The sequence below is a fragment of the Mycteria americana genome, chromosome 15 (genome assembly GCF_035582795.1).
Source record: "Mycteria americana isolate JAX WOST 10 ecotype Jacksonville Zoo and Gardens chromosome 15, USCA_MyAme_1.0, whole genome shotgun sequence".
NCBI classification, from domain to species: Eukaryota; Metazoa; Chordata; class Aves; order Ciconiiformes; family Ciconiidae; genus Mycteria; species Mycteria americana.
In genome coordinates, this window is record NC_134379.1 from 9,144,761 (window position 1) to 9,157,521 (window position 12,761).

The 12,761-nt window shown below is 47.4% G+C and overlaps 1 protein-coding gene across 1 annotated transcript; it reads right to left on the reverse strand.

The window, feature by feature from the left end:
* Positions 1 to 54: 54 nt before the first annotated feature.
* On the reverse strand, positions 55 to 12,293 carry DHX33 (DEAH-box helicase 33). Its single transcript, XM_075518441.1, has 12 exons — positions 12,020 to 12,293; positions 9,877 to 10,037; positions 8,936 to 9,163; positions 7,998 to 8,168; positions 6,882 to 7,067; positions 6,036 to 6,147; positions 5,488 to 5,647; positions 4,981 to 5,069; positions 4,274 to 4,401; positions 3,495 to 3,698; positions 2,633 to 2,719; positions 55 to 1,872 (listed from the first exon to the last, which is right to left on the reverse strand). Exons 1-12 carry the CDS (start codon positions 12,216 to 12,218, stop codon positions 1,564 to 1,566), a joined length of 2,034 nt encoding a protein of 677 aa, XP_075374556.1. The 5' UTR covers positions 12,219 to 12,293; the 3' UTR covers positions 55 to 1,563.
* Between the last annotated feature and the right edge of the window lie 468 nt (positions 12,294 to 12,761).

The window sequence follows — 12,761 nt, forward strand, 5'->3', positions numbered from 1 at the left end:
CAATATGACTGCATCCCTGAGCAGCCCTATTAATGTTATACGCTTTTTTTTAAAAAAGTTGCTATTTGAAGTATACAAGGACTAAACTCCACAATCCCATCACAGCCCATGTAAACTAACCGCACTATATCACACAGTGACGCTGCATGTGCCGAACAGCTTCCTCTCCCACCGTCAGACACCTAACCTGCTTTAGTTCAACTCATCCAAAAATCTGTATAAATTACTACACTATGTCAACAGACTCTGTTGAAACTGGAAGTTACCTCTCCCAGAGAGGTTATTTTAGAAGTACTTAGGATATCATTTAAAAACAACTTACATTTTTCCCCCACCAACACACAGTGATAATGGAATAAATCCACTTTCCTTCACATTAAAGAACAAGTTTTCCCTTTGGAGTGGCACTAGTTTCTTAATTCCAGTATTTAAAAAGACAATTAGGTTTGGTATTGCCACTTTTCTCGAACAGGAAAAAAAATAGATAGGTAGATGCCAAGGGAATATGGAAGAAAAACCAAATAATAGATACTAATGGGAGACCTGCAGTTCTTGACAATGTCAAGCCCCAGACTTCTAATGGAAAACCAAAGCATTAACCAGGAAAGGGTTGGGGGAGGCAGAAGGGGGAAGAAGCACTGGTGTCAGAGCAGAAGACGCAAACATTTGACGAATCAAGCACCTTTAAAGGAAGTCCAATCTCTAAACCATATCTTCATTCTCATTTTGCCGAGTCTTCCTCAAGTTGGCCTGATTAGCTGTCGTGGATGGTGTGCCAACTCCAAAGCTCGCAGTGCACAGACAAGAGTCAGAAAAGCCAGAAGTATTTGCTGAGGAACAACATGCCCTAAGAGCAAACGGGTGGACAAAGATGACGCCAAACATGCAGGCAGCTGGACAACCTCTCCAAGAAACCACTGCCAGCCCCTGAGGCTTAGGCACAAGCAGTGAAGACCTTGTCCAAGCAGGCATTCTCATTACTGGCCTTTGTATGGTCCCAAATAAGACAGGGAACATGGCATGCAGGCAGAAAGATGTTTGATGAGGTAAAAGACAGTAGCACCTCCCTTCTAGAAATAGTAAAAAAAGGCGCTTTTTTTCCCTGTATGTAGACATTTAAAACTTTTTTCTCCTTTTTTTCCCCAATAAAACCTGCTAAGGATACAAGCACAATCATCAAAAATACCAAGTCTGCTCACAAGAGCTCTTAGGATTTCATTTCCTCATATACAAGCCTGTTAAACTTAGTAAGCGTTAAAAACTGGAATCTGATACCAGGTCCCCTTTCCCCCCCAGTATAGATATATCACACACACATACACACACACACAGAGTACACACTACGTTCCCTTTTACAGACTAACTGTTAAAAAGGATGACTGTTCTAAGCCACGGAGAATTGTGAGGTCTGGCTCTCATGGAGAAGCCATGTTCCTCTAAGGTTTTTACCCGATTTGCAAGGCAAAGCTCTACTGCTCCCATACAGTCATTATAAAAAAAAAAAAAAAAAGTCTTTTAGGGTGAGCCTAAAAACCCAGGACCTGTTGGTCCCAGACCCACAGGTCAGTTCTTGGCCGTTCGGAGCTTCCTGCGGAAATAGTCAGGCGCTGCATCATACAGCCAGTCCGCATCCACCACGCACAGGTCCCGCATGTAGCACTTGTTGGTGTGAAGCAGCCCGTTGTAAACCACGCAGGCTGGCTTGCAGTGGAAGAGCACAGAGGAGGGGTGGATGGCCACCAACTGGTGAGAGTCCACGGTGCTGTAGGTGCCGTCTGGCTGCAGCTCCGCGGCGTTCATGAAGAGGCTGTGAGCCAGGCAGCGGCGGATGTTTCCAGTGTCTGAGCGGGAGGACTCGATTGGCATCGATAGCTGTTCAGCAGCGAGAGACACAAGAGTAAGCAAGTGCATATGTGCACCCTCGTGGGGAAACACAGCCCCATTTTAGTGGGCTTCCAAGATCAGGCAATATTGTGTCAGAAATCCTGCTAGCATGGGAAATATAAAAGGACCACTAGGAATTCAGCTCAGGTAGATATCAGGCTAATCCAGTCTAATAGCAAACAAAAGACAAGCTGCAAAATGGATCGAGACTCTCCTTCTGGGAGTGAGTTTTAAGCCAACTAGCATTCACAGTGGGACAAGGGTGCCAAACAGTGGCTCCCATGTCATGTACAGACTGCAAGCAATTCACCAGCAGCTCCCACGCTACGCCTTACTGTCACTGGCAGGAACAGTGCTGATGTGAAAGCTGCTGTTAAATTGAATGCCTGACTCCGTGAAGAAGCCAGCCAGCATGGGCTGCTGAGGCTGATATCACTCAGTTGCGCATGTGGCAGAGTCACATCTAGAATAAAGCAGCAAAATTCCTTAGGAAAAACTATCCTCTACCCAAGAAGCCTTCCCAGAGCTCCCCTTCTCTCTTCACCTCTCCTTGACCCACTGAGCCCTGCAGCTCTGAGATTTTGGGATGCAGCTGCAGTCAGGAATTTTACCTGACTATTCATGGGAGACTGAAAACAAAACCACATTTTCTCACTCCTGGGACTTGGTGCACAGCGAAATCAGTTTGGGGACAAACAGAAAAATACAAACAGGTGCAACAGAGAAAGACAGTATGGCAACAAGTTACCTTTACACAAATGTCCCTGAGCTGAGCTCTGACATCTGACACGAGCATCATGTTCCTGCTGTTGACAAAGTTCTCTTTGCACCATTCCTGCAGCAGAGACACCAGGGGTTAGAAGGGGCTGTTTCTTCACCCAAGAAGCATGACAGTCTTTGGATACCATGAAAAGCAGAATCCTCCAAACACACAATCTTTCTCAGAGAAAAGGTGCTAAGTCATTTCCTTGTCATATTTCTACCCCCGATTACTCCCCTCTCTCTACATTCCCTCCCACAGTGCCAAGAAATGGTGTGTTGTTGTTCTCTTGCCACTCAGAATTGCTCTGCAAGGTCACCGAGTGCTGCGAAACAGCACTTGCTATCCCACAGGTAACGAAAACAAATTACGTAAGAATGACAGATGCTGCAAGGAATGGGGTACACGAGTCTACAGATCTACAAATCGAACTGAGGAGTTTAAAGGGTAGGATATATCAAAATCTGCTTGTAAATACGCTCAGTGTTTTTGCAATGAATCCTGCCAAACAGCACGTCTGGGGTATTTATCAGGAAGTCTCAACACTCTCCCACTCCCTCCTATTTCCAGCTGGAACCAGGGAAGGAAGAGACCTGGCTCTGATTACAGAACTGGCTTCATGAAGCTTTTGATAATCAGTTTTGCTACAGCCTTCTGGGGGAACCTTCGGCACTCAAACAGCTTTCTCCAATTACCCAATTGCAAAGGATGAGTAAGTCCTCTCTTCTCACTGCTTTGGAAGGATGCATATTGCATCAGCCGTGAAGGATGCAGATGTCACTGCTGTATGCCAAAAAAGCTCCTCACCACCATGAGCCCTGATAGCACTGACGTCCTCAGAGTATCCTACCTTGTTGCCACTGACATTTTTGAAGGCCCTGTACACGCTGAGCAGGGTAAGATGATCCCCCTCACTGGAGATGAATTTCTTCCTGACGGATTGCACTTCATCCCGCCGGGCGGGGGGGTTGTAGAGGACGCTGTCCACTGATAATAGCGACACGATGGTCAGGATCTCTTCTGTACAGTGGAACTTGGGGGACAGGAGGATGGTCTGCAAATCACAGAACAAAACTCATTTTTGGTCGACCAAATCCACTTCAGATGGGCAGACTTTTCTGCTCACGGGCAGCCCAGGAACTTTACCAAGCATTGTTTCGGACAATTTCATAAACATTTGGGCCTAGAGACAACTGGAAATCCTCTTATAGGCCCACCAAGCACCTTTAACAGCAACTGTCATGCTCCTTCCTGAGACTGGCCAGTTCATATACAGTACAAACATGGCGACTAAAATCAACTACAGCATCAGACACTTCATGAAACTGCTAAACAGTGCTGCCAGCAATCGCGGAAATTGGAAGGGAATTAGCCTTGTTTCAGCTTCAGAGGTGCCAGAGGAAAGAAATTATCTTTTAAAAAACCTCCCTGAATTAAACAACAAATGACAAGCAAACCAACACAGCTGCTGCAAATAAAGCTACGCTTCATTAACGTACTGCAAATATACTAGTACAGCTGCAGTCGCCCCAAATTCCAGACCTTGTTTAAGGAGTTTGAAAGAGAAATGCCAATGGTACCGTGAGGGTACATGAGATAAAAATTAGCTAATTTTTCTGTAGTTTTTACTTTAGAGAACTTTGGTTCCAGTGGAAAGGCTGCCATCTTCCTTCCCAGGGGGGTTAGGACAAGCTGATCTTCCTTTCGTTCCACAGCTCCCAGCAGGTCCAGCTGCTCAATCGCTGCTTGAATAGCGTCTGTCAAAACAAGAAGGTTCAGGCAGTAAGGCCTCCTGGCTGACACTGGCAGGGATGTGAAGGATCAGCTGGTACCATCACTACCTCTTCCCCTGGCCAGAGGGACAAGTACTTTCTCTTTAGAGAAATTAATGCCTCAAACTGTGGTTTATCCCCCTCTATCCAGTAGAACAATCAGCTTTTCCAATTTAAGTAGCACAAACAGAGGCAAAACTAAAGCTGCCATCTCTAGCTTTGAGCAGAAGCCGCACGAGATTCTCTATGGCTTTCCTTGGCAGTTAAGGCCCACCTTCATGTTCTTTATGACTCAAAACTGCTCCCTGCTCTGTTTGGAAGCTTGACTCCCCAGCTCTCTGCCATAACCGTGGCCGCTCTGATGAGGCTGAGCAACAGCAATGAGCAGAATCTGAGACTTCTGGACCACCAGGAGAAGATGCAGCAGAGAGAGACAGCTCCCCTATCACAGCCCTGACCTTCCATACTATATCTTCTCTGGCTGGCCTGAAGATGTTATTTTTAAGCAATTCCTCAGTGACTCATTTGTCAAATTTCTCCAAGGCTGCCTTTGTAACCACTTACCAGGAGACGGTTTGGACATGAAGTCAAAGGTGAGCACATTGGGAATTCTCAGGGCCAGGAGCTGAAGCATCACGCTGGCCAGATTACACCTGCATAGGCAGAAAAAACAACTGAGATTGTTCTCTTCTTTTTTCCTTTGCTTTGCTACGCCTATGAGCTGAGATGGAGTCCTCAGATCTGTGCCGCAACTTGACAGAGACTAGTCCAATGCTGGTGGGTGAAGCCTTACTTCCTAAACCACGAAGGGTAGGAGGCGAGTCCAAGATTTGGAGGAAAGTCAAGAGAACTATCGCCCATGAGCATTCGGAGACTCAGAGCCCAAATGTCCACCCTGAGCAAATGCTTCCTAGTTTTTCTGTTTAGTCTCCAGAGTTCATTTTTCTTACAAGTCAACCAGTCAGACCCTAGATCCAGTTTTGCTGTTCAGTTCTTTACACAGCTCCATCTGTGACAGTACATAAAAGAGGTGTGGCAAGAAGTGTGACGGTATCAGGGTTCTTTTCTCACCTCTGTATCTCGGGTATTGTCATTTTGTCAAACTTCTCAAACTCATCCTCTGTGTAGAGCCGGTAGCAGATCCCACTGTCCTCTCGCCCTGCTCTCCCTGTTCGTTGCCAAGCCTGGGCCTTCGACACCCGCTGGACTGCCAACACTTCCAGACCAATTTCTATGTATGGAAAAGCATCACTTCAGTCAATGCCTGCGTAACACACAGCTTTGAAAAACATAACTTTGTAGGATTAACGACAAAAAATCCCAGGGTCTGCCATCCAAATACTGCTCAGACTTCACTTGGTTTAGCACCCTCAAGCAAAGGTAATTATCATGCACCATGTCCATGAAGAGAAGATCCATTTGATGGATTTATTTGACAGATTTTTATCCCTCCATTGCTGGTACTCAAAAAAACCCCCCAAAACCCACACCTAAAACCTAGGACATCAATTTAGACAGTGCAGAGGATGTTTTAAATCAGCTCTCAGTGGGGCTCATTGCCTCAAATAACTTCTACAAAACTGAAAACAATTCCTGCATCGTTCCTTAGAATTCCTCACCAGGGTTGTACTTCTTTGCTTTCACCATGCCTGTGTCCACAACATATTTTATTCCCGCAATGGTGATGGAGGTTTCTGCGATGTTGGTGGAGAGGATCACTTTGCGACAGCCCTGGAAGGAAAAGCAAACTAAAGCCAGTCAAAAGCCATTTAGATTAGCTGCAGTGAAGAAACGCTACTACTTTGGGCCAGCAGGGGCCAAGCCTACATATCATTGCAGCATGCTATGACCACATACCTTGCTTGCTATGCCAGCTCTTGTAAATTAAGATACTCTCTAGTTCCTAAGCAGTTTCTAAAGCATGTATTTACACTTCTTGCAACAAAATACACCACCCAGGACAGCTGTTATCAATACATCTTTAAACCATTTTGATTTCATTTCTAGCACAAGCACACAACCTGAATTCTTGTTTATCTGCTGAATAGGTACAAAAGGGCCTGAGGCAGCACAATTTCCTTTTCTTATGGCCCTGCCAAACATACCCAGGTTTTTAGCTTTCTAGTATTTGGCTGGCCCATTAACTGCTGTAGCTTTTTTGTGATATGGACATAAAATTCCTATGAAATGGGGCAAATTTCAATTCGTCTGCCCTTTTCATTCCCCCTAATCTTTCCTTCTTTTTATGATCCCAGATGACTTATCGTATGTCACTGTTAATACCATCCCAGTTGCATCGTCTTGTATCACACTGGAATCATTCAGCCTAAAGTCAGTAGACAGTGGAAGCTATCACTTACTATCAGTACAGACCGCTTTAACCCCTTAAATTCCACACAGTTCTCCCAAACACTCACACAAGCAAACAGACAAACTCATCCTGTTTAGCCATCATATTGCCTCACCTTGGGGGCAGCCTGAAAGACGCGGAGTTGTTGAGAGTAGGGCAGAGAGGCATAAAGGGGCATCACCATCATCTGTGGGCAGCCGTCAGGGAGATGCTTGGCAATGTCTCGACAGGTTTTGGTCATTGCTTCAATTTCTTCCTGACCAGTCAGAAACACCAGGATGTCCTGAGAAGAGGGTGCTTCCTGGAGCCAGAGGAAAAAGCAAGTGAGAAGTTAAGATGGTTTGGATAGGGAGGGAGAACTGAGATTGTAATGAGATGTTGTCCTGACAGCAAGTCAGCAAAACAGGTAAGGAAGAAGGAAAAGACACACATGCTGTGCAACGTACGCAACAGCCTGAAGTTCCCAACAGATTCACCAGAGGTGAAGCGTAAACCGCATTTTGCAGGATTGAGTCTTAACGGGATGGAGGAATCATCTAAAGTCACATGTCTATTTCATTAAATAACTGTCCACCACATGCAAACGAGAGAGCCAGCAAGCACCCACATACAAGCCAGTTAACACAGAAAACTCAGGTGAGAGGGACATTTGGGTACTAGGTATGAATTGACATCAGAGATCTTTGCTTAGCAGTCTCCTTTCAACTCCAGCCTTGATGTACAAGTCCCAAAATCCTAACAACAGCAGCATCTTCAAAGCATTAAATGCAGGGTAATAAACAGTTTATTTAAATGATTTAACCATCTGACAATTTTGCATTCAAACATTTAGTCACAAAATGCCTATGAGCTGTTATTTTAATAGATCTCTACTTGCTCTGCATTTACACTTTGCCAGTAAATTAGAATCATCTTCACGCTACTGTTAGCTTATGCCTGGATTTCCAGCTGCAAGCCAAGGCTCTTTACGGTTGACCACTTCCAATCTTCCTTTCCACTTCTGGAATAACACCGGCATTTGCCAACCCCTCCCTTGAGCCAAACCAACTCACTAACCCAGCATGCTCCCCAACTATCCACATTTCCTGGAGGATGCAGTGGAGCACCTCGGGAACATCTCTGATTTGGCAGCATCAAGCTCAAGCCAAGGTTCTGCCAGAGCAACCTGTGAGCCCCCCTGACCAGCAATCCATGGCCCCAGGGAGGCGCAAACCTGACGAGACCGCCATACCTGGTGGATTTGGAAGACTGACACCAGCGCTGCTTGGAGGTAATCACTCTGAGGCTGTTTGGTGTAAAAGACCTGAATGGGATGTTGCCGGCCTTCTAAATAGAGCACAGGAGCCCCATTGAAGTACTGGGAGAACTGGTCAACATCCATCGTAGCTGACATGATGACCACCTTCAATGTGAGCATAAGATGGGTTAGCACTGCAGTTTGGACCCAGCAGGACACTTACCAGTCAGGACTAGCCAAAGGTCAGCACCCTGAAACTGAGATATATGCTCAGAGCAGCAAAAAGCACACAGAGTTTGAGACAGAAGAGAGTGATCTTTCCTTGTTAAAGCCTTGTTAAAGCTTTGGTATCAAACAAGCATAACGCATTGATACGATAAAATGAGTGAAGACATGTTAAAATTCTCTTCCAACATTTAATAAACAGACCCGAGTACCCACAAAGCTAGGCTGCACAATGGTCTGTTGAACAACACAGTGCTAGGACCCTACCAGTCCCCTACATGCCTTCCCCATCAAAACCAACGTGCTCTCGCACACTTCATCACGTACTCGCATAAATTCTTGTGCACCTGACACACACGTGCAATCTCCTTCCCCAGTGTGAGCATGTCATACAGCTGTCATATCAGACAGAGAGCTCCTGTGTCCAGGGTGCTCTCAGCAACAGTCCCAAAACCTCCCCTAAGAATGTGTCTAGCCTGTAGCTCACACCCAAGGGGCTCTTATCAAAAAAGGCAACATGGAGGTGACCAGATACCTTGTTCAGATGTGTCATATCAGGCCCACACATCATAAGTTCTATTCAGATTTAAAGGGGCTTTTGAGGAACAGGAAAATAGTCAAGGCTGAAATTTCAAACCCTTTGGAAAACCCCAGGAGACAGTCCAAGCCCCATCCCTGCCCTTTGCTGCCATCCTAGATGCACATACTTTTAGTGGCAGTTTGCCCAGTTCCTTTCGTTTCTTTTGTGCAGCTTTCACTACTCCAAAGAGTACATCGGTATGGATCGTTCTCTCGTGGGCTTCGTCCAGGATGACAACGCTGTACTTCCGCAGCATAGGGTCCCCGATAGCTTCGCGAAGCAGCATTCCATCTGTTAAAAACTTGATTCTAGTTTCATCAGATGTAAGATCATCGAAGCGTACAGTATAGCCAACCTATGGAAGTGATCGTTACAGAAAGTACAAGCACAACGTTACTTGCATTTCTCATTGCCATCATACGACGAAGAAAGACTACAAAGCACTCTGGTCAATGCATCGGACAGAGCCAACTGGAACTCCAAGGAGACTCTGGAAAGCATACTGCTGTATTTGCAGTCTGTGAGCAGTTAGTCTTGCAAAACTAATAATCCACTTAAAGGAAGCTCCCAATGTTGTATCCCAATTAGCTTTGTCCCAACTACAAGTTCATCACATGCTCCAAGTTTCCTTTCCTTCCTCCCCTGCTAGAAACTACTCCATGCTCTCTGAAGACCTTATGGAGGGGAAGTCTTTCTCCTCTACTTCTCTCCCACAGATTCACAGACCTGCACAGATTCAGCACTCCGCTCTCCTTGACAGTGACTTCTGATACAGGGAGCAATGGAAGAGAGCACAGTATTTTTTGTTTTATTCATTAACCAGTATTTTTTCCAATGAAGGAACACAGATAATAATCAAGAAGTAAAATACCACAGAGGCAGAGTCAAACATGCCCCCCCTGAGCCCCAGAAACAGGTAAAGAGCCATTTTTTTCCACTCAGGCATATTATTAAAGGAAAACTACCTATCACCTCTGTGGCTGTTTTTTTGTCTTACCCATTAAGGCCAGTCCCATCAGCACTGCAGTCCTTAAACCAATTCTCTAAAGACTTTGTAAAGCGACCTACCAGTTTCCCCAGCTCTGTCTTCTTCTCATCCGAGACTCTGGTAGCTAAGGATATAGCTGCTACTCTGCGAGGCTGGGTCACAGCAATGATGCCTTGGCGGCCAATTCCTGCTTCATAGAGGTACTGAGGGATCTGAGTGGTCTTCCCCGAGCCCGTTTCTCCTAAGGAACATCAAGGGAATAGTTTTCCCCTTCTACAGCATCTTCAAATGAAAGGTCCCAACTCATTTTTTTATGTTAACTTTTAACCATATTTCAGGATGGGGAGAATGAAAAGTCCAACCTCTCTCCTGAAGACAGGAAGAGGTTGGACAACTTGCCCGAAGTCACACCGTAAAGCAGCGGCAGGCCAAGGACAGAACCCAATGCCTCGCTCTAGTTGCTAGACCACTCCTCTACAAAACTCCTTTCACGCAGGTTCTCTCCAGCCACACTCTGGTTTAGAAACATATTCCAGTCTGTCTGGATATGAAGTGTTTGTTGTGTAACACGGCCAACATGAAAAGATAATCATGCAGAGCAAGGAATAGACACTGGTTTGGTTTTATGCGTATATTTACACTACGCACTAGGAAGTTTCAAAGTAAAGCTGTAAGCAAATTAAAGCAAAGCTTTTGTCGTAACAGCAAGTACCAAGTTACGGTTTGAGATTCCCTTAGAGGAGCCCTCAGGGCACTGACAAGCCAGCAAGTTTTCCTCTGTGCCTTCCTGAAATCAGAGACGGCCCCTTCAGGCTCAGGTGAATGTCTTCTCCATCCATACAGCACTAGCACAGCACAACAAACACCATCCCGTTTCCCCCCAGGTGTATTTCCAACACAAGCTCTGCGTAGACCCCTCCACCAAAGACGACAATCAACAAAAGCATAGAGACAGCTACCATCAGTGCTTACCGCAGCATCGACAACAAAAAGCGTAACTTCCTGCGCACAGTATAAAGCAGCACAAATCACAGCACTTAGAGGCACCGCGAGTGAAACTGTCTTGAAGTGCAATGCTGAGGGAAGAGCCGAGGATGTTTTCAACATCATTGCCACTTTCCTGCACATTTTATTACAGCTTAAACCACATCTGTAACTCAAATCAGATCCCCTTCAGCTTCCTACTGACCCATTACAAGAATTGCTCTACAGGAGAGAGTGTGAGGCTCTGGAAAACAGAGCCCTGTACTCTCAATCCTTGCCAGACAGCAACGGCACAGAGCACGCTGGGGGAGTGAGGTGAGAACTGACAAGAGAAGGAGGAAGAAGCATGAGAAATTCAGAAAGATGACCACCGAGCAGAGAAGAATCGGAAAGTCAAACTGTAAGCACTTGCAGCTGCGGACTGGAAATAGTGTTTTAGCTCACTCCACAGCTGCAAAATTTTAAGTGGCGTATAATAATGTATATTTAGCAAGCACTAATGACAATCTCAGGATTATCCAGAGGAAAGGAGATAAATGCAGTCACGTCTATCAGTTACCATGACGGATATTTTTTTTTTAAGGGTTCTCATACAGGAGTGAAATATAAAGCATTTTTCATTTAATTCTAATAAATGCTGAGTCTTTAGACTTCCAGCTGGGAAGCTGTATGGCTTCAGCTCCTGAAAGTCAGACAAAAAGCTTATTAGTTTGGACTCAAAGAAAGCATAATAAAATTAGGGAATGCCCCTGACAATGTAGCTGAGGAGACACTTTTTCCAAAGAGCAGCATTTTCCCATTTGGCTTTAAGTTGACTGAACTCCAGGCAGATGGTGAAACAGAAAGGAGAGGGAAATACTTTTGCCTTCTCCATAAGGATTAAGTCACCGGCTGCCTTCACCAGTCAAAGCTCAAGAATAAAACTATTACTAATCTACCACGCTTCAGATTTACACCAAGCCATTTCTGTGCAACTTCTCCCGACGCCTGGCAGGGCCAGCCCGAACCCCGCGCTGGGGACACCCGCTGCCCTTCTGGGGACACCGGCGACCACCTCGCCCCCGCTGAGCCCCGCTTCAGCGGCCGGCAGCAACAACGCTCCCGGCTCGGCGGGAGGCCCGGGGCGGCGCCGAGGGGAGCGCTGCTGGCCGAGGGCCCGGAGGCGCCCGGCCGGGCTGTGGCGCTGAGGAAACCCGCTGCCGCCGGGGCCGCCCCAGCCCGCCCGCCCGCCGCACTCACCGATGAGGACGGCGCTGTCGAGGCCGCGGAGCTGGCTCAGCAGCGGCCCCCGCGCCTGGAAGATGGGCAGGCCGCGGCGCTGCGTGTCGGCCGGCGGCGGGTGCCGGCGCGGCGCGGGGGAGGCGGCCAGCATGGCGGGGCGGGGGGCGAGCGCCGCCTTGAGCCGCTTGGCCGGGGGCTCCCCGCCGCCCTGCGGCATCGCCCCGCCGCCGCGCCTCAGCCCCAGTCCCGCCCGGGCGACGGCCGCCGCCCCGCGCGCCTCCACGGCGTCATCGCGCCGCCGTCCCGCGCACGCGACCCGCCGCAGGGCGTTATGGGAGATGTAGTCCCGGGGCCCGGCCGGCGCCCGGTGCCACTGGCGGGGCGCGGTTTGGGGCATCGCTAAGCCCCTGTCCTGTGCCCCTGGGGGCGAGGGGACCTCCGCAAAGCCCTCTCTCCCAGCAGGGAAAGCCACAGAATCGAGACATCAGCTACGAAGGGCAGAGAGAGGAGGAGCAGACAGCATCTCGGAGAGGCAGGTTCAAGGCCTACGCCATCCCCATTCATGATTTGTCGGCACAAATTATCTCCGACATCGCACACGGCTGATGATACGCTCTCCAAAGAGCACTTTGGTATTGAAACACAATTCTTTGTGGGACAGGCTGCCCGGGAATGGTTTCAAGAGCAATTAAAGACCAGGTTAGACAGTCAATTTTGCCACTAAGTCAATTTTGTGCTGGGGTGCAAGTAAGTGACACTT

What these genes read in the sequence shown, in the direction of transcription:
- DHX33 (XM_075518441.1), bottom strand. Translation starts at nt 12,218, where the DNA reads ATGCCGCAGGGCGGCGGGGAGCCCCCGGCCAAGCGGCTCAAGGCGGCG. An exon ending in TCTTTCAGGCTGCCCCCAAG is followed by an intron (nt 6,148 to 6,881) that starts GTGAGGCAATAT and finishes TTTTCCTTCCAG; the next exon opens with GGCTGTCGCAAAGTGATCCT. An exon ending in ACAATACCCGAGATACAGAG is followed by an intron (nt 5,070 to 5,487) that starts GTGAGAAAAGAA and finishes CTGCCTATGCAG; the next exon opens with GTGTAATCTGGCCAGCGTGA.